Source organism: Phalacrocorax carbo, chromosome 17, assembly GCF_963921805.1.
Source record: "Phalacrocorax carbo chromosome 17, bPhaCar2.1, whole genome shotgun sequence".
Classification (NCBI taxonomy): Eukaryota; Metazoa; Chordata; class Aves; order Suliformes; family Phalacrocoracidae; genus Phalacrocorax; species Phalacrocorax carbo.
Window position 1 is genome coordinate 8,332,487 of NC_087529.1, and position 18,601 is coordinate 8,351,087.

The following is an 18,601-nucleotide window of genomic DNA, read 5'->3' on the forward strand; positions in this document are numbered from 1 at the left end:
GTGTCTTTGTTTATTGTTGTGGGCATGTGTTTAACAAGTATCAAGCTGAGTTAACCCTAACCTGGTATTAGCTAAATTGCTAGGCAGAGTCTCTTGGGTGCATGGCTAGCCAAGGGGATTGGTGTTTGGATCTTGGGCTAATATTAAACCACATTTGTGCAGTGCCAGAAATACAGTCTCAAACTGCAGGTATGCACATGCCTTATTTCTGTACATGGTAAGGGGGTGAGATGCGTCCCAAGGTGTGCCCTTGAAGAAGGGCTGAGCTCTTCACCTTCACCAGGGATCAAAACCAGCTGGGACCCAGGGATGGTGGTCTCTTGGGCTGCTCGTGCAGTCAATTCGTGGGGTTGGAGACTACAATAAAATCTTCTTCCTCTGTCCTTATCAGTGGTCTGCCTATCGGTGTATCAGTAGGCATTCTAGCTGTTGGTGTAGCAATCCCTTCCTCTTTCTCCTCCAGATAACTTATAGACACACTTTCTTTATGTTATATTGCTGCCTGATTCATTCCTCTCTGAAGTTTCCCTATCAATTACTCCTAAAGTCTTTTTTAATGCTTTTCTTCCCCTGCTTTGTTGGGAAGACTGAGGCTCCCGTACTCTTGCATGAAGCATGGAGTGGTGTGAGCAGTTCCTGTCTCCTCCTCAAACCAGGCAGGGTTTACTTCACTTTGGGCCCTTGCGCTACCAGAAAGTAGCCCTGTTTAGTTGTGAACACTGAGGCAGTTGTCTTACTCCTGTGTGCCACTTTGATTTTCCTTTTCCCATCCCTCCTGTTGTCTTAAGAGTCTAAGTGGGAGTACTGGAACCAAGCGTGGCTGGAGTCTGATCTGAGGAAGGATTGAATATGCATTTTCCCAACGGGAGTTTGTCTAGTATAATTTTTTAAGGCTCCCAGTGATGGAGTTTGTACCACCTCTACTGTTGATTCATGTTTTCTGCACATCACTAGCAGATCTTTTCTGGATCTTGGGTGACCTGAGAGGAGGCAGGGGAACAGGAGATATTTGAATGCAGCATGTTATCCTCATTTTGCATCTGGCATTATCTCTTGGCCTAAGCAGGGACCTAAGTTGCTCTACTGTCAGAGTAGAGCAACCCCAAACCACACTCCATTTTCTAGGCAACTGTTTGATATGTAAAAAAGCCTAAATAAGCCTTTCTCACAGTGGAAGAAAATGGTTTGGGATGTGCTTGAGTTGACGTGTGAAATCACGGTCTCTTGCTGTGATGGTGAGATTGCGTCAGTACTGTGAGTGTCTCAAAGGCAGCTGAAGGTCTGGAAAAGGCTGCTGGCAGGATCTCAGCCTGTTTGTCACATGTTGATCCCCTTAGACACTTCTTGTAGCTCTTGTGTATTTGATAATGCCTCCTCTTTGGAGGGGGCGCCTGCCTTCAGAGGGATGCTCTTGCAGTGAAAATCCCAACAGGACTACCCCAGAAAAGTCAACAGCAGCATTGACTTCCACAGCAAATGTCATTCTGCGCTTGCATTTCTTAAACTGCGGGGTTTTTTTATTCCAGGTATTTAAATAGAGACTGCATGGTATAAAACTGGATAAACACCAAATTAATATTGTTCATTTGAATTTTGCTCAGCATTGCTACATATTTATCCCCATGACTAGTGAGGCTCCAGCTGCTTGATAAGTTAATTTCTTTAGTGAGTAACTCTTATTTTATCTCCATAGCACGTCCTGTAATTGGTATTAAATGTAATATGCATATTTTGCATGCACAGATGCTGGGCGTGCGTTAAAAATTGAAGAAAAAAAAGATTAAAAGGGCCTTTAGTATAAGAACAAGATACGCTTTGCTTTTAACCAGAGCAGACTGGCTGTATGACTTACAGAGCGCTGTTCTCTAGTGAACAGAGCCAGCACTGAGTCTGCTCTGGGTTGTGCCCCTGTTTGCCACTCTGGACAGATCTTGTTCTTCTCTGCTTTGCTTTCTCTTCTGTAAAGTGGTGACCAAGCCTACTGTTACAAAGCTGTCTGAAATCTCCAGCTCCACAGTGTAAAGTAGTGATATCAGTCACTAATGTGGGAGAAGCAAAACTTGCTTGGACAGCACACTGCCGGACGCAGGGTTGTGCGTGCTGAGAGCTGGAGTTTGATGCTTTATCCCCTTAAATCCGGCTCTTAAGTGGCTAAACTTCATGCAGATTAGAGGCAGCCCTCAAACTCTTGGTTTACTGTTGATGCAGCACTTCGTAGGATGTCTATCCATGCTGTAATGAGCCAGGGTAATTTTGTCTTTAAACCCGTTTGTGTGTTCATTTGCTCTGAAAATCCATTGGGCACGAGAGCGCTGTGTTGCCTGGCTCATCGTACGGCTCACTGTGAGCCTGTGCGATTAATGGGAGCAGGGCGCTGTGGCCGGGAGCCAAGGAGGCTGGCTTTAAACCTGGGGGCAGAGCAGTAAATCTGTAGGAATGGACAGGTTTGGATTGTCTGTTATGTAAGGATTTTATTTAATACTGTAGCCACTCATCTACAAGATTATTATTGATTCAAGGCTGGCAGCTGGTCAGCCTGATTTATGTCCTGCATTGTAAAGCTGTTTGATGAACACTGGATATTGGCAGTTTTCTGTAACACCTGGACTGGTTTGGGCTGTTCTAGGTAGAGCTGTTGCCCCTCTATGTAATCAGGTTGGATGTAGGGGGGGTCTCTCCTGCCTGGTCCAGGGCTGTCCCACTACTGTGCTTGCTCTGACGTGTGATGGAGGGCTGAGACCTGAGCACTGGCTCATCCTTTCCTGAGGGGTGGCCTGGGCTCTGGGTGCCTGTAGGCTTGGCAGCCTGGGAGGAAATCCCTGCTCCAGCAGCCCTGAGTGCCTGCCTGATACAGGCTACTTCATTGCCTTTTTCCTGGAACTACAGCGTGAGAGTGGCTATGCTAGGTCAGCCCCAACATCCATTTCTACAGGGGATGTGATGCTTCCCCAGGGTGCTCCTCCAGCTTCCAACAAGGAGCTGAGCATCTCCTTTCAGCTAGGCTGTTCAGGTTTATGCTACAAAGGACATCTGCTAGGATTTCTGACGAAGGGCACATGTCCATTGCTGGAGCAGTACTGATAAGGAAAAGGAGCTCTTCTGGTGTGTCATTCATTCATGTCTCATTTAAGGCTCTTGTTGCTGTAACAGTAATGGGACTGCTAAGAGCTTTGTAGAGCTGCTTTTTTACACTTCAGAAAATGAAAATGGATAGTACTTAGTTTCGTTTGCTGATGGAAATTATTCAGCAAGGTGAAGCATTAGCAGTAAGTGCTACTGAAACTGGTGGCTGTAGTATTGGCAATCCTGTTCTCCTCCACCTTTGCCACAGCTGTCCTTGGTTTGGATAGTAGCCCTTCTGCTATGCAAGCCTGGCTTGGTGGCATGAAAACAGACACATAAACCAGGCAGCAAACGAGGTACTGAAAATGCCTCTGTGTGAGCCACAGCGGAGTCTGCAGTGAGATATCTGCAGCCCATCAGGAGGTCAGAAGATGCAGACCATGCATGATCTGCTCTGCAGTTAAGATGTCTCTAACAGGATTAGCCCAGATCAAGTAGCCTGCTAGCAACTGAGCTCTCAGCATTTCAGTCAGTCCCGTAGCCTGATTCTTGTTGGGCAAATGCCTTGTGTTCCTTGCTGCTGTGTTACTCAGTGCATGCTTTCATCTGGCTCCTTGAGCAGTGATGCTTAATTCTTGGTGTGGGGTGTACAAGGGAGGGAGGAGTCAGCAATTGTCCCCTGTTAACCCATGAAATGCATAGCTGCTCTGAAAGCCCTGGCTATGCTATGGGCACTAGGCAAAGCAGTTGCTGGGCAGCTGGTTGTTGCAGCTTCTGTCCCTGGCTCCACCCTCCCTGTTGTTTTTTTTGGAGCTCCAAATGCCTCACGTCATGTTGCAGAAGAGATTGTAACACCTCCGGATCACATGAACACTTCAGCAGAGTCACTTCATTACAAGCTGCTGTTAAGATGCAAATAAACCCTCCTAATGCAGTAACTCCAGCACTGCTGCACTTCATAAGTCAGCATAACTGCTTACGCGGAGCTGAAATTACAGGGCAAATGCTCTTCAACTGCAGAGCAGCTGCAATGCCATCTGAGCCAACTAATACAAAGTGAAGATGCTGATGCAGCTCAGGAAGATGTGTTAGTACTGTTTTTGTTGATAGAGGGTTGAGCCCAGCCTCTTCTTTAAACCCATGTGGCTGCTTGAGTGCTGTTCTGGGAGGATGGGTTTGGAGGGAGTAAAGAAAATTCCTGTTTGAAGAACTGTGTGTGTGGTGGCCAAGGCTCCCTGTCGATCCCCTGCTCATCTCCTGAAGCTGGCAGCTCTTCGTCCCGGACAGAGGCTCCACGCTGTTCAGCAAGAGGCAAGCCTGCCAGCTTTGGGCTCAGGATCAGGGCTTTGCAGCGCCGCAAGTTCCCAGCCAAAAGTTCTCCTTGGCCGTCCTGAGACCAAGTGGCAGCCCTCATCCACCCCACCTTCATAGTGAGCAGTTCAGCTGGGAAGGGCTGGCAGCTGTGTTATCATGATCCATTCCTCCGCGGGGCTGTCGCCTGCTCCCATGTAAGGCAGGTTCATGTTGTCCTGCGGATAGGAGTCTCTTCTCGCCCATGAGATAGATGGAAATGGTTAACTAGAGCTGCCAGCCCTGGGGAATTGTTTCAGCGGCACTTCAGGCCTGACTAATAGCTGCTTCTTTCCTTCTGCACTCTGCCTGTCACTCCAGATGGGAGAGGAGACTTTGTGGGTAATTGGTTCCTGTTCCCTCTGTCTTCCTCCTCCCCTCTTACTCACATCGCTGTTACGGTCTCTTCCATAATTTGAGTTTGGAATAAAGTTAGATCTTGGGCATCTTGCCGGAGGATTGGGTAAACCAGACCTGTAGTTTCTGATTGGAGAAAGCGTTGGTGGTACGGGACTACTGTGCTGCTACAATGGGTAGCGCACCCCAGGTCTGATGTGGAACTCATTGTCTTAGTACTTTATTAACTTTTCTCCCCATTAATTTCTGTTGAAGTACATATGTTGCAACTTCTCTCTTCACTATATAGGTAGAGCCAGCCCTGCCTGTAGGGGCCTGGTGAAGCTGCCAGCTCCTTGGAGCTTGCTCTGTGGCTTTGCAGTACCCGTCTGCAGTGCATGGTCCCAAGCATAGCAGCCAAGAGATTGGCAGGCTGCTGTGTGCAGACCCCTCCTGTGAGTAAACTGGGGCTTCAGGAGGGGCAAGTTAGAGCCTCCTGGCATTAGAAAGAGATCTTTTCTACCACAGAGCGGAGTTGTTGGGTGCAATCTAGAAATGTGAGGATTCTCTGAGCCAGTGAGATTTTTTTTTTTTCCCCTCTGGCTTGGGGCGGGTGAGAGCTGGAGTCTCAACTCAAGACAAGCAGTAAATTTAAATTCTGCTTTTCCCCCAAGGCCTGACAGCTAGGGAAAATGGAAGACTTGCAGATAGCTTGAGGAACCCCAGTATATCATTCATTCTCTCCTTCACAGTGCCTGTATGCAGATACCAGTGTACGGGTTTCTTCGAGGTTGGATTCCTAGCCTGCATCCTCTTCTGATGAGTAGTAGGAAATGGTAGAATAGTTAACATCTGGCTTGATTATGCAGAATTATTCAGTCATTTCCATAATACCCTTTGTAAAATGCTTGCTGCTTGATAAATCATTCTTTCTTCTGCTTCAGACAACAGTACCGGAAATCCTCTGTGCATACAATATCAAAATGAACTGGATTCTTTACCTTTTCCTCTTTTCCTCTGGACTTCACTTCCTGTCAGTATAAAGTGTGAAGTTCATCTGCCTGCAAGGCTATGAATAGGGATGAGGTGTAACAGTTGCATTTATTACTCCTCAGTGAGCCAGTAACAAGTTGTAAATGATCTGATACATTAATCTAAAACATGGCTTGGCTTAAAAAGCAGTCTGTATAACAAACCTCTCCTCTGCCAGGCTGTTTCAGTGGGGGAGAGCTGACAGTGTAATAAGTCCTATTTTATAAGCTCAATATTAATTGGATTTTCATCCTCTGGCTGGCTCCCTTTGGTCTGTGACTGATCCTTCTTTTGACTTCGGAATCGCTCGCTATCTGTTCTCTCTTAAGTAAGCTAAGAAAAACTGGACTTGTGCACTGCCCTGCCGTAGGCAGCAAGAGGATGGGTTGCTGTATGAAGAGGTGACTGTTGCAGATGATGAGGGACATCCTATAAATTTCTGCCATGACTTTAAGTAGGGATAAACTGAGGCTCACACAGGGAAAAAAGCTCTTAAGGCTTCTTAACAAAAGGCAAATTGTGTGTGATTTGTACTCCTCTAACACCTACTTATGGTAGCTAATATTGCATCAGGTGGCTCCTGTGGGTGCTAGGGGAGGGAGAGATGGCAGGGGATAGAAGGGGGATCCAGAACAGCGCAGGGATTTGTCAAATTTTAGGTTTTTGGGAGGCTAGTTATCATCTAGTAAGTCACTCTCTTGCAACTTTGCTGCTGTTTCTAAGGCATTTTATCCTTTTTATCTGTGCTCTGAGGGAGAGGAGTATGAAGCTTTATGGAACCTCTTGACCAGTGTAAAATACAATTGCCATGAGATCTCCCAGAGAGCAGGCTAGCGGGGACCAGAACAAAGTTGAATTTCCAGGTCTTCTGTGAGAGGCAAAGGCTTGGAGCCTTTTTCGCTTTAAGCATATGCGCTCCTGGAAGCTTCTGCTTTAGCTATATGGTGTGGGTTTTTTGATATCTTATCACATCAGCATATGTTTGAATAACTTACCTAGAGCCTTTGTCAACCCAGTTTGTCAAATGGTCTTTTAAAGCAAAAACACCACCCCCACCCCCCCCAAACCATGATGAAATGGAAGAGCAATGCCATCTACGAGGCAAACTCTGCTGTTCTGGTCTGCCGGTCCAGCCTTTTCCTCATGGGGCTGGCTCCTACCTCACCATTACACTTGCTTCATCCTCCATGCGCATTGGTGGGGACGATCCTTGTCTGAATGTGACACATAAAAATCCTGCACTAGGCAAACTACCCTGGTCTTCTGAACAAAGGCCTGGGACACAGATAAGCCTAGAGATGTGTCTGTAGTGAATAACGGCTGCAGATCTGTGCTTGTTTCCTCCCGGCTATCAGTCATCTGTCAAATGCTGTATAAATATTCACAGGAGTGACGATGTACTCACAAAGAGCACTTCTAGCCAGCTTTGGAGTCTGTCCTGATCACGGAATTCTCTCAAGCATGTAGAATGGTGTCGATATTTCAAAAAAAGAAAAGAAAAAAAAAAAAGGCACTTTATCACAGAGAAAGTGGTCTGGGTGCTTTGTAAAGGGAGTTCATGGTAGGACAGTTCCTAGGTGGGCTGCAGGATGGTTTGACAAAGGGGCTTCAGGGAGGATTTAGTGTCTATGGAAGGTTGTGAAGGTGGTATACCATGGCTATTTCGGTCACTTCAAACTGTAGCTGTGTAGCTTGGCAAAGATCATTACTGAAATACCCTAGCACGCTGTAAGGGCTCTTTACTATTTGAGTGGCCCATTAGATCATTAAACTGGTTTTGTCATCTCTAAGGGAGGGACATCTTCAAAGGGAAGACAAAACCCACCTATCTGAGCTGTTGTAATAGCCAGCACACATCCCATTCTCTTTCTTCCTGGTTATTGAAAAGAGCTGCATGTCAGAGGAATGTAGCCAAGATGTATTGTGTTTTCCTGTAGTTCGTACCTGTTCCCTAGAAAACTAAAGCTTTCAGAAAGCAAGCTTCCTGTCAGTTTTATTTTTATTCCATTTCACAGTTACCCCACTGGGTTTTATGGAGCTGCTCAGGACTGCTGGCAGCCAGCATGGTGGGTTGAAGGGAAAGCACTGATGCATGAAACATGAAGAATTGTGCAGAGTTTATGGTACAGATGACAGGAGCAAGAGGAGATGAGGTTTTCTTATTAACCTGCAAAACGCTCCTGTCCGCAGTAGGTGTGTGGGGTAGCTCTCCGAATAGCTCTGCTCACACGCAACAGCAAAAAAGCCCCTCTGTTCCCTGTGCTTTCCCATCATTGCGTTTCTGTCTGTCCTGTGCGCAGCAAGCGGGTGAGACGTGCTCGCAGAAGCGCAGTCAACTGAGCTCTGCTCCGGCTATCTGACACTTGGCTTAAATGAACTCGGTCTTTCTCTCCTCTCTCTCATTCTCTCTTTCAGCTTGGCAGTGACCTTGGCGGGGGCATTGGAGGAAGCCCGGCAGTAAGTGCCATTCCATTTTTTCCCCAATTTAAAAAGCTGCTCAGAGCTCTGGGTTTTTAAATACAGCCTCACCCATTATGTGCTGGAAGATGCTTAAATCCCTGAAGATGCTTGAAAATGGACAACTGCAGCTGAAACACACAGGTCCCCTCCTATGTTGCTTTGAGTCCAGCTGTCACCTGGGCTTTCCTAAGAGCTGCCAGGGCCAGAGCTGTTGACTCTATCTGCTTAGCTCTTCTTTCTCAGAGCTTTTAGTTTGAGCACCAGCGTTAACACTGGCAGTACCCCAGTCCTTGCACAGCTGCTTTGGCAGCTGAAAGGCCAAGGATGCTTACCTCTCTACTCAAAAAGCCCGTTCTGTTGTAATCCTAACCCAGTGTCACCATGGGCTTGTCTGCACTCAGTGCTTTTCTCCTCCCAAATGCCACACGAGATTTTTCCTGGACATCAGGATCAAGTGCTCTGAGCTTTCCTACTACATGTGGTTGGTGCTGAACTCTGCGTGCCACTGGCCTCCTTCTCTGTGCCTGTGCTTTGTGAGTGTCCTAGCACCTAGAGCACTTGCCAGGACATGGGAGACTTTCAGGCTGCTTCCAAAGCACCCTTGGCTTCAAATGCATACTAGCTTCTTCCAGGAAAGCATGGGGAAAGAATGCAAGATGACTTGGAGACGTGGTGGGCAGGAGGGAGTGTGCCTCCAACCCACAGCCAAAAGCAGTCTTCTGGAGAAAGCTCCAGTCCCTCTTCCCAGGACCGTGTATCTCAGTTCTGGAGTGAGGGCTTTTCAGAAACCCTTGTTCTGGCTGCAGTCATTCTCTCTCCTCCTTTCCCTGTGAATCTTGCATTCCTTTCTAACTTCAGCATGAGGGCAGAGGAGAGCTGGTGGTACAGTATACCTGTAGCCCCCAGGCAGTACACACCAGGACATGGGAGATACTTACTCTGTAGAGATCATACCTACAAAGCCAGGCCTCTGCCTTCCTGGGCCAGCATAAATCCACCAAGTAGTCCCATAAAACCACTAGTCTTCCCTGGCCAAAGAGTTGATTGAAACACCCTGTTCAGGTGGGTTCCTGAACACAGAACAGCAGTGAGACTTCACACCCAGACCTGTCATCAATATTTCCTATTGCCTGCCTTAGTCATTCTGCCTGTTTCTGGGCTGCTGACTGGTGAATCCTGTTCTCAAGCATGTAGTTCATCTTGCTTACAGTAAAGAAGAGAACTTGGGAGTCTAACTCGAGTGTGACTGTCCCACCTGGAGCTGGGCACCTAAAAGTTAATATTCTAGGTTTGGTGCCCTCATTTAAGTCCTGAGAGGGAAGGATTGCCCTTCTTGCAGAAAGGTTGTCCTCTGGCAGGCAGAGACAACTAGTTCTGCTTCACGTAATGAACCTTTTGGGCCACGGTGCTGAGAATGCAGAGCTCTAGCTTTGGGTGGGAGTATGCAATACGGTCAGGACTCCCCTGCTATCTCTGGATGTGCAAAATGTTGCAGATTCCTGGAGACTGTCAGAGTTGGGGGAAGATTTGAAGCAGTTTTTCTTTTCCCTGGGTTTATGTGGTGTAGATCCACAAAGCATATTGTCTTTATGAGAAGGTGGGATGGAGAAGAGGGGTTGCTCTACAGTGGGAACAGATAACTGGAGCTATAAAAAAAAAATACGTGAAAGCTATTGCATGGTTGAGGCGACAGCCGAGTGTAGGGATTAGTTGCCAAGAGCTTTGGAATTCAGATGCATTATTTAGCACTATTGATAATTCACGGGGAAGCTGCAAATGGCTTTAAATTATTTAAGATATTGCCTGAGTTCATGCTTTATTAAATAAGTAGTGTTCTTCGTATGTGACGTTAAGCGGCGCCTGTTCTTTCTAACTCCTCCAGGTGGGGCAGACCTACATTCCCTCTTCCGTGCCAGCCACCTTTGCCCCTTCACCCACCCCAGCGGTGGTGAGCAGTGGACTCAACGATCTCTTCGAGCTCTCATCTGGTATAGGCATGGCTCCTGGAGGATATGTGGCTCCGAAGTCTGTACGTAAGGAAAAAGAACGTCCTCAACATGTTGCCTTACCTTAGGCTACAGAAGTCTAAGATTGCTCACTTGTCCCCTTTATTGCTGGGCTCTGGAGCTATCAGGGCACCTTAATTCAACTCAGTCCCATTAGGGATGTTCTGGGTTTTTCTCAGGCAGAGTAACAGTGTGTTGGAGACCACGTCAGTTGTTAGTTACAGACTTCTGTTTTTTTAGCAGTTCCCTCATTTTGCCTGTAAGAGTATTACTCTAAAGAATGGCTTATATAAGAGGTGAGAGTTTCAATTTTGTCAGAGCAGCTTTTCTGGAGACCTATTTCTTAGCAAGTTTCCCCAGGAAACTGAGGGCAGGATACAATTTGCTACAACTTTCATAGAAGATTCAAGTATTTGGAGGAATCAAACGTGACAGTGAAGACAAAATCACTTGATTGAGATGAGCATGCTGCAGCGTAATGCGGATAAATGCTCTGTTAGTGACAGATCACAGCACTGACTGAAACATGCTTAGTCTGAAGGGTTCTTGAGATGCAGCACATGGGTCTGGTAACAGGCTGTGGACCAGCCACAGGGAGCTAAGGGTTAGTTTTTCTTGCCCGAAAGGGAATAAACAAAAATTACCACTCTTGTTAAATAGTCAAGGGATGAATAAACTAAAGTCATCCTATGAAATCTAGGATCTCAAGGAACTGCAGAGCATACTCACAGCTTTTGGTCCTTAGCTGCTTGCAAGTATTACACCGTGCATAAGACCAAGTACAAAAGAACCCAGTAATTCTGAGCCAAGTACTTCATTTTGCACGCCTCAAATTTGAGTCTTGGTTTTTCCCACAAAGATGATTTGGGAATCCAGAACCCAAACAGCTAATAGTATCAGCCCTGTGATTTTATTTGGTTCAAACTTTAGTATTGTCCTGCCTCTAATAGCCCAACAAATCCCTGGAGAAGCCTTTCCATCAGCAGATTTGGTAAGTCTCGCGTTAGTGTGATGGACACGAGGTTTCACTGTTTCTTGCGTACACTAATGTTATCATATATTTGAATTCTTATGTGAGTGCTGTGAGCAAATATGGATTAGGAGCAGCAAGCTTATTTCTCATTGGTGAGCTTGATCCTTTCCACACCCCATGTTGTATCTTCCCTCTAGCATTTCTTTCGTGTTTGTGGGCTTAATATGCCAATGTAGCTGGGTTTCCAAACTCAAGACTTTCCCGTTGTTTGGACAACTGCGCTTTTTTGTTATCTTCAGGCCAGATTTCTCATGCTGAATGACACCTCTTGTGTTCAAGGTTTGGTTGCCTGCAGTGAAGGCTAAAGGATTGGAGATCTCGGGCACGTTCAGTCACAGACAGGGACACATCTACATGGAGATGAACTTTACCAATAAGGCTTTGCAGCACATGACCGACTTTGCCATTCAGTTCAATAAGAACAGGTGAGAAATCAATACACTTTGTCCACCATGTTAAAAAGATTGTGTGCTCTTATGAAAGGAGTCTGTCTACAGTGCTAGCTATAGGGAGGACTTTTACGTAGGTATATAATGCAGTCATGGAAACAGCTGGATGATACAGCCTGAATTCTCCATCACACCCCAGTTATGTGAAAGGGTTGAAAATACAGACTGATAAATCTGTGAGGAAACAGGCAGCAGACAGGCCTGTTGTTCTCCTAGCTCTGAAACAGCATCTGCCCCATTTCATCTCTGCAGAGTTTTAAAGCAGCCACATGAGTTGTTAGGCAGGTTAGTAGTTTTATAGCCAGTGAGTGCCCTGAGGAAAGCAAGAGCATAAACAGGCAAGCATTTGAGCTTCCCAAGTATCAATCTGTAATGCCTCTACCTTCTGACTTAATTGCTGTGCTGCCCCTCAGACTGTCTGGAAGTATGGGTCTCATTAATAAAGCTATTTGTCAGTGAAGAAGTTGCAAGGTAAGAGCCTATGGCATATGTTTTCCCTGTAATTGGCAGCAGAACAATTCTGTCAGAAGGAGCGGCCACTTGAATATAGAGCATGCAGGTTGTTCTTAGAAACTCATCTCAGCCAAAAGTCATGACATGGCAGTACAGCCACAGTGCCTTCCTACAAATACCCTTCTCAGAGAGCTTATCGTGTGGTTTGCTGTGTGTTATCTTGAGTAAGGAATGGGCTAGTTTTTATCAAGACTGTAAATAATATCTTGTGACTGAAATGTTCCCCATATTCTTAATATCCTTTCACTGGAAAAGGATTCTCTATACTAAAGATCTACTGAAACCATCTCTTTAATATCACTGTTATCCTTGCAAATTTGGGATTTCTTGGGACAAATAATATTTACTTACAAAAGACGTTATGCTAAGTAAGTCTTAAATGTTCTCTCTGGACTGTTATACTTTCTGGAGAGTTTTGCTAAGCTGCTGTATGCAAATTTTTCATGCAAATTGGCCTGAAAAAAAGCTGGTTTGCATATGCTTTTTCCCCCCATGCATCAAGCTGTGTTTAGGCCAAACCTACATGGTACTTCTCAAGGATGTAAGAAGTTTAAATACTGTACAGCAGAACAGCAGTTTCTCCTTTTGCAGTGTGTCAGCATGTGCTCCATATTCAATCTACTATTATTTACTCTTGTACAAATACTGTTCTCCTGTCACCACTTTCCACTGTGGCTGGTGCGTTGGAAAGAGCTGCACTGGGCTGGCTCTTTAGCTTTAAATATTAAGGCTTGTGACTGGGAAGTTTCTATTGCTTTCTCCCCTCTCCAGCTGCTACTGATCTCATTCACTGCAGTTTTGGGATAAAGCATTGAAAAAAAAAAATAAAAGAAAGCTAGGGCTCTAGCGTGCTGTAATACCACAGCCACTTAGTAGCAAAATGCAACTTTCTTTTCCCTATGAGTCTAAGGGAAAACACTACAGCTTATGTTCCCCAAGGTGAAATGGCTGCAGAAGGCAAATCACATGGCTAGGTCCTTGCTGAGAATATGCTTAGTTCAGTTCCCTAGAGCTGAAAACTATGGAGAACAAAGAATGGGGCATCTGCTGGTTTCTGAAAGAGTGACATACCCAGTACACGTGGCTGACTCTGTACAGAGACAGTATCAGGTTTTTAGTGCATAAAATAAAAATACACACCATACATCCCTGTTTCTCTAAGTGCTCTATCACCTCTGAGCTAATGTGAATTGCACTAAAGAGAAATGCAGTCACAAGTAGACACCAAAACTATCTTATGCATCTGAACTTCCACCTGCTTTCCAAAAGAAGCTGGTGCATAGTACAGAAGTGTCACGTTACATGTTAGCTGCTTTTCCTCTTCTCCACATTAAGTAGAGGTGCCTGTGGAATTGAATGCCTCTTGGACTGAAGGGGCAAGTAAACATTTGCTTTGCTGTGGTGGTATACGTCCCCAGCTGAAGAAGCCTCAAACCAAGGAACAAAGCCAGACGCTGTCATTCGGGACCAGACAGCTGGCTGCGTTGATTCATTTGTTCTGCAGTGCTCTATTGCAAACCATGTACTCCTCCTTGGCTATGTATTTGTTCTGTGTTGGCTCCACTTCCTTCTTCCATGGCCCTCAATGATATAACAGACACACAGTGTGCGACATACTCCTAGTGCTCTGCAGCTCTGTAAGAGAGAGCCCGCAGGCCTGAGTCCAGGTGCCCCTTCTCACTGGACAGGCTGCTGCTCAGCACGTAGACCAGTGCCGTGCAGGTAACGGAAGAGTTCCCAGATGCTGGTCCCCTGGGCAGGGTAGTGCATGTTGTCAGGGAGACCAACATGATAGCTTCCTGTGCCCTGTCCTGCCCTGAGTCTTTGCCATGGTGCACGTTTTGAGCTGTGTTCCTCCCCTGGAGTAACAGAAGGGGCAGACTGGGAGTAATGGGAAGATGAGCCAGCTCACGCTGGGCAAAAAGGGAACAGGTGTTGGGCAATGCAGTGTTGCTCTCATCACCTCTGTTTTTCTCTTGCCCAGCTTTGGGGTCATCCCGAGCACCCCACTGGCCATTCACACGCCTCTGATGCCAAACCAAAGTATTGATGTCTCCCTGCCCCTCAACACTCTGGGACCAGTCATGAAAATGGAGCCTCTGAACAACCTTCAGGTAACGATGGTCTTGTTCTGGGCAGCAGGGAAATCAGCAGGTGCTCAGCCCGGTTTGGTTGGCTCAGCACAATGTGGTAAGACTCCAGTAAGTTGATGGTTGGACTTCATGATCCTAGAAGTCTTTTCCAACCTTAATGATTCTAAGACAAAACCGTGTGTATAGGGTAAGCAGGCTGACTTCATGGATGTGGGCCATGAGTCTGGCCAACACTTCCTATTCCCTTTTCTAGTCTCTTCCAGGAGGACTGAAGCAGACATTTCTTGAATTTTGTAAGTTTGCCTTTTCAAACACCTCAAACCCACTGCTTGCATCTGTGTAGATTAAGGTCTTTGCTCCGGTAACACTCTTCTGTAAGCTCGGCTCGAGGTTTGGTTGTGCTTATGAACTGGAGCTGGTCTGAACAGAGAAAGTGCACGCCTGTGGTGGAGCAGGCAGCGAGAGCTGTCAGCAAGAATTGAGACAATTAAATGAATTGCAGGAAAGATGGCAATTGCTGAGTGATTAATATTTCTCTAGAGCTCTCAACTTCCAGGGTGCTTTACAAAGGCATTGTCACACCCCTGTCCCAGATAGCTTAATCCAACGCAAAGATGATGTGTTCCAGGAAAGGCAGGGGAGAAGTGACGTAAGTAGCCAATGTTTCTTTAACGAGGCTGTTGGTGCGTGTCGGGAACAGCACTCCCTAGAAGAGGCTTTTTATCAGATCGAGCTGCCAATCTGATAAAGGCACGACAGCGCTGGGCAGACATTCCCCTATGGTTTGGACCAGAGACTGTCTCCATCGGTCGTGGCATGCCTGAGGGGCGTTGGTCTTGAAGTGCTCATCAGGCAGAGTTCTCTCTGGAAGGAGGCTCTACCCTATCGCTGCCATGTGCAGCTACCCTGTGGAGCGCAGCTCGGTGAGTGACCCCTCTCTGTTCTGTGTAGCTGGGTCCTCCAGGGTGGTTTACCCAGTATCCCAAAAGTGCAGTTAACTTGTACTGTAGCGTGTCTCACTTTCCTCAAGTCTCCAGGAGATAGAACTAGGTTGGGTTCGTGTAGCGTAGCAGCCCATAGAGGGAATATTTTAAAGCAGCTCATTCTCTTTTTAGATTAAGAGAATGCAATGAAAGTTACTATTTATTCTGCCTGAGCAACTGTTTTTTCCCTTCTTTTGACTTCCATTCTGGGGCTTATGACTTATTGATGAGTCTTTGGGCAAACAGCTTGAAATAGCTTCTCTGGCGCTCAAACGAGCAGTCCTACACTCCAGCTCTGAGCTCAGTCATGCGATGGGGGAGCATGTGGACAGTGAATGAATTACATGTGCCTGTCTTCCACAGAGGGCCCTTCCAGTTTAGGAAAAGCTGGATTCCCTCTGCATCCAGGTCACAAGGATGTGGTTGCATCACTGCGTTTGGGTCAGCTCTGGTAAAAGCAACCTCCTGCTCTGAAGCAAATTTGGAAGCCCCTCGGAGGTGACAGTCCTGATCTGCCTCCGTAACACTGGGGACTCTCTCAATGAGGCGTCCTCAAGTAGCTGCTTCCTTTGATCAGGAAGGAACTGAAGTATTTGGGTTATTAAATCTCTAAAGGAATCGGAACACAGTTTGTTTCGTATAGCATCTTCTGCTAGAACAAAGCAAAGAGAAAACATGCGAGGAAACCTCCAGCTACCTTATACTGAGACAGCGGAGCATTCATTAGCGCCAGACTTAGCTGCTAATTTGCTAGCTCTCTCATTGCCATAGAAGTTGGCTGCCCTTTTACAATTGGGGAAGCTGCCATATGGAGTAATAGTATATTTCTCTGCAAAGAGTTGAATCATGATAGCAGATGCCAAGTTAAAAAGAGCACTCTCCTTACTTTTTTGACAGCAGTGGGTTTGATGGAGATCTGTCATTGCCCTGACAGCCAAGGCTCTGGTTTTGTTTTGTGAGTTCATGTCGAAATTATCTGTCTTGAAACATTCAGAAATCGTTTTGGTGACCTACTTAGGGAGCAATTTATAGCACAATATAGGAGTAGAGAATACAAATATTCCTGTATTCATTGAAGAACCAAAACACTCATCAAGTTGAATTTGCTTAATGCGGTTTTGCTGAGCTGGGGAACATTGAAGTAGATGCAGGGCTGGTTTGAACCTGAGGACCTTGTGTTCATCTATGCTGGTGGGGTTTTTTTGTTTTAGTAATAAGAAAAATAGGTCCTGAAGTAACCAAACTGGTAGCTTTCAACTTTTTGTCATGTTAATTAGAAACTTCAAAGACCAGTTGTACATTCCTGAGGCAACTATTTCAGAAGTAATGAATTAAGTCTTGTTCAGGTTATTTTTTATTACCGTTTCTAATCGTTTGCCCAATACAGCTGGTTTAATCTTAACATTTGTAATCATGGAAAGAAATGAAAATATTGACAGGTTAACAAAAAAGCCATTTTTACGGGAAGATGAGGAAGACTAAAATATTTTCAGAGGCTTACTTAAGTAAAATATAACTATAGTTCCCAACTGCAGCCTTCTGTTTGCCAGTCACCTTGCATCTTGTGGTAATGAATAACAGGCTTCTCCATCCCGTCCCAAAGTAGTGATGATAATTTTCTTGACCTGTTGACTCGGATTCAACCCCCGGTCAAGCAGTGATTTATTCAAAGGATAAAGCCAAAGTTAGACTGGGCACTGTAGGGCTGAACAGACTCCAATCCCTGCTCTCTGCTTCATCTTTTTTACTTCTTAAAGATTAAAAAGCTGCTGTCAGGATGTCTTTGGAGTGTGCCTGTTGCTAAAGAAAATCTGACTTAGGTACTTGTGCGCTGCTAACTTCTGCTGGGGGACAGTCTTGCAGTGCCTTGTCAGCTTTTCAGAGGCTACCTGGCCCTCGTGGGCGCTGTGGTTCCCCTGCGCAGAGCTGCCTCTGCAGAGCACGGCACTCCGAAGCCATCACAGGCTCTTGGCCAAAGGTGCGTGAGAGGCTGCGTTGAGCTTCACAAGTATTTGATAGCCATGGCTCGTTTGCCAACCAGGGAGGTGGCTTGTTTGGGTCCTGTAGTTACCTTTTCACAGTCAAAGCAGTGAAACCCCTCTGATGACATGTAGGCTGTCAGAGTCATATCTGCTAAAAGAGCTTGAGTGGATGGGGTATCTTTGCCACCACGTGTGAGACCTTGAGCTCTCAAAGAGGAAAATAGGTTCTGAAATAAGGATTTGCAGTGGTGGGGAATGATCTTTCCAGACACTTCTGTGGCTTCAAGTCAAATTTGGAATAAGAAAATGCCTGAGCTAAGAGCCCTTCTGTGCTAGAAAGACCCATTCTTCCTAATAAATGGCCTTTCAAGGGCTTGAAATGCTGTGAAATCAGAATACTAGATTTTTTTTTTTGTTTGGATACGTGAGAATTGCTCCCCTAACCCTGGAAACAGGTGAAGTGGATCCAGCCTGCTTCAAGAGTTTGAGCTCAGGCCTGGCATGTCATGACACGAATATGGTAATCTCCTCTGTGAGATGGTAACCACTTACCGGTGACAATACAATCAAAAACAAGCTGCAGGGACTCCCGGAGCAATAGCGAGTCTGCCTGAGTGTGGAGCGTTGCCATTCTCTTGGGATCCACATTCAAAATTGACAATCACTGTCTTGCATTACCTGCTGTCGACTGCCAGGGCTGTTTGTTGCAGCTACTGAGCGTGCAACTGAAAGAAGCATAGCTTCAGTTTTCAAAAACGCCTGTAAAATGATCTGGCGAGTATTGAAAGGGAAGGATCTGCCAGCTGCATTTCTTCCTGAAAAGTGACACTTGGAAACACCGACCTCTCCCTTGCTGCTAAGCAGCGTGAGGTGCAGAACATTTCTGTTTCTTCCAATGAGTTTGGCAAAACATTTCTATAAAGGCAGATGAAGGTGCAGCTTCATTGAGAGAACATCGGTCTTGCTAATGCACTAGATCATACTTATCCTTTCATGCTCAGTTCTGCTGTAACTCATCACCTACGCTCCTCCACTCTTCAGTGTCTTGCTTGCAATGCAGAACTACTGGAGCTCTTGTTCATCAGAAGTGTTAATATATCTCGGGTCACAAATGCAGAGCTCTTGGTACTTGGAAACAGATTTCACACGTTCACCCCTCCATAAAAACAAGGCTGAGAATCGACGTGAGCAGCAAGACCAGCCAGCAGATGTTCTCCCTTCAGAGCCTGCTTGATAAAGGGCACCATATCTGCCTGCATGTGAGCTGCGTCAGAATTACTGGACCAGCCACCACAGAACAG

The 18,601-nt window shown here is 46.0% G+C and overlaps 1 protein-coding gene across 3 annotated transcripts in view; it reads left to right on the forward strand.

Annotated features, from left to right (window-relative positions):
- Positions 1-18,601, forward strand: part of AP2B1 (adaptor related protein complex 2 subunit beta 1) — an 80,640-nt gene that overhangs the window by 44,918 nt on the left and 17,121 nt on the right. For 2 of the 3 annotated variants that reach the window (XM_064467974.1, XM_064467972.1), the window contains 4 exons: positions 8,197-8,238; positions 10,124-10,270; positions 11,560-11,705; positions 14,227-14,356. In XM_064467974.1, the coding sequence (XP_064324044.1) occupies positions 8,197-8,238; positions 10,124-10,270; positions 11,560-11,705; positions 14,227-14,356 (465 nt within the window). The remainder of the gene's footprint in view (positions 1-8,196; positions 8,239-10,123; positions 10,271-11,559; positions 11,706-14,226; positions 14,357-18,601) is intronic. The other variant, XM_064467975.1, reaches the window with a different exon arrangement.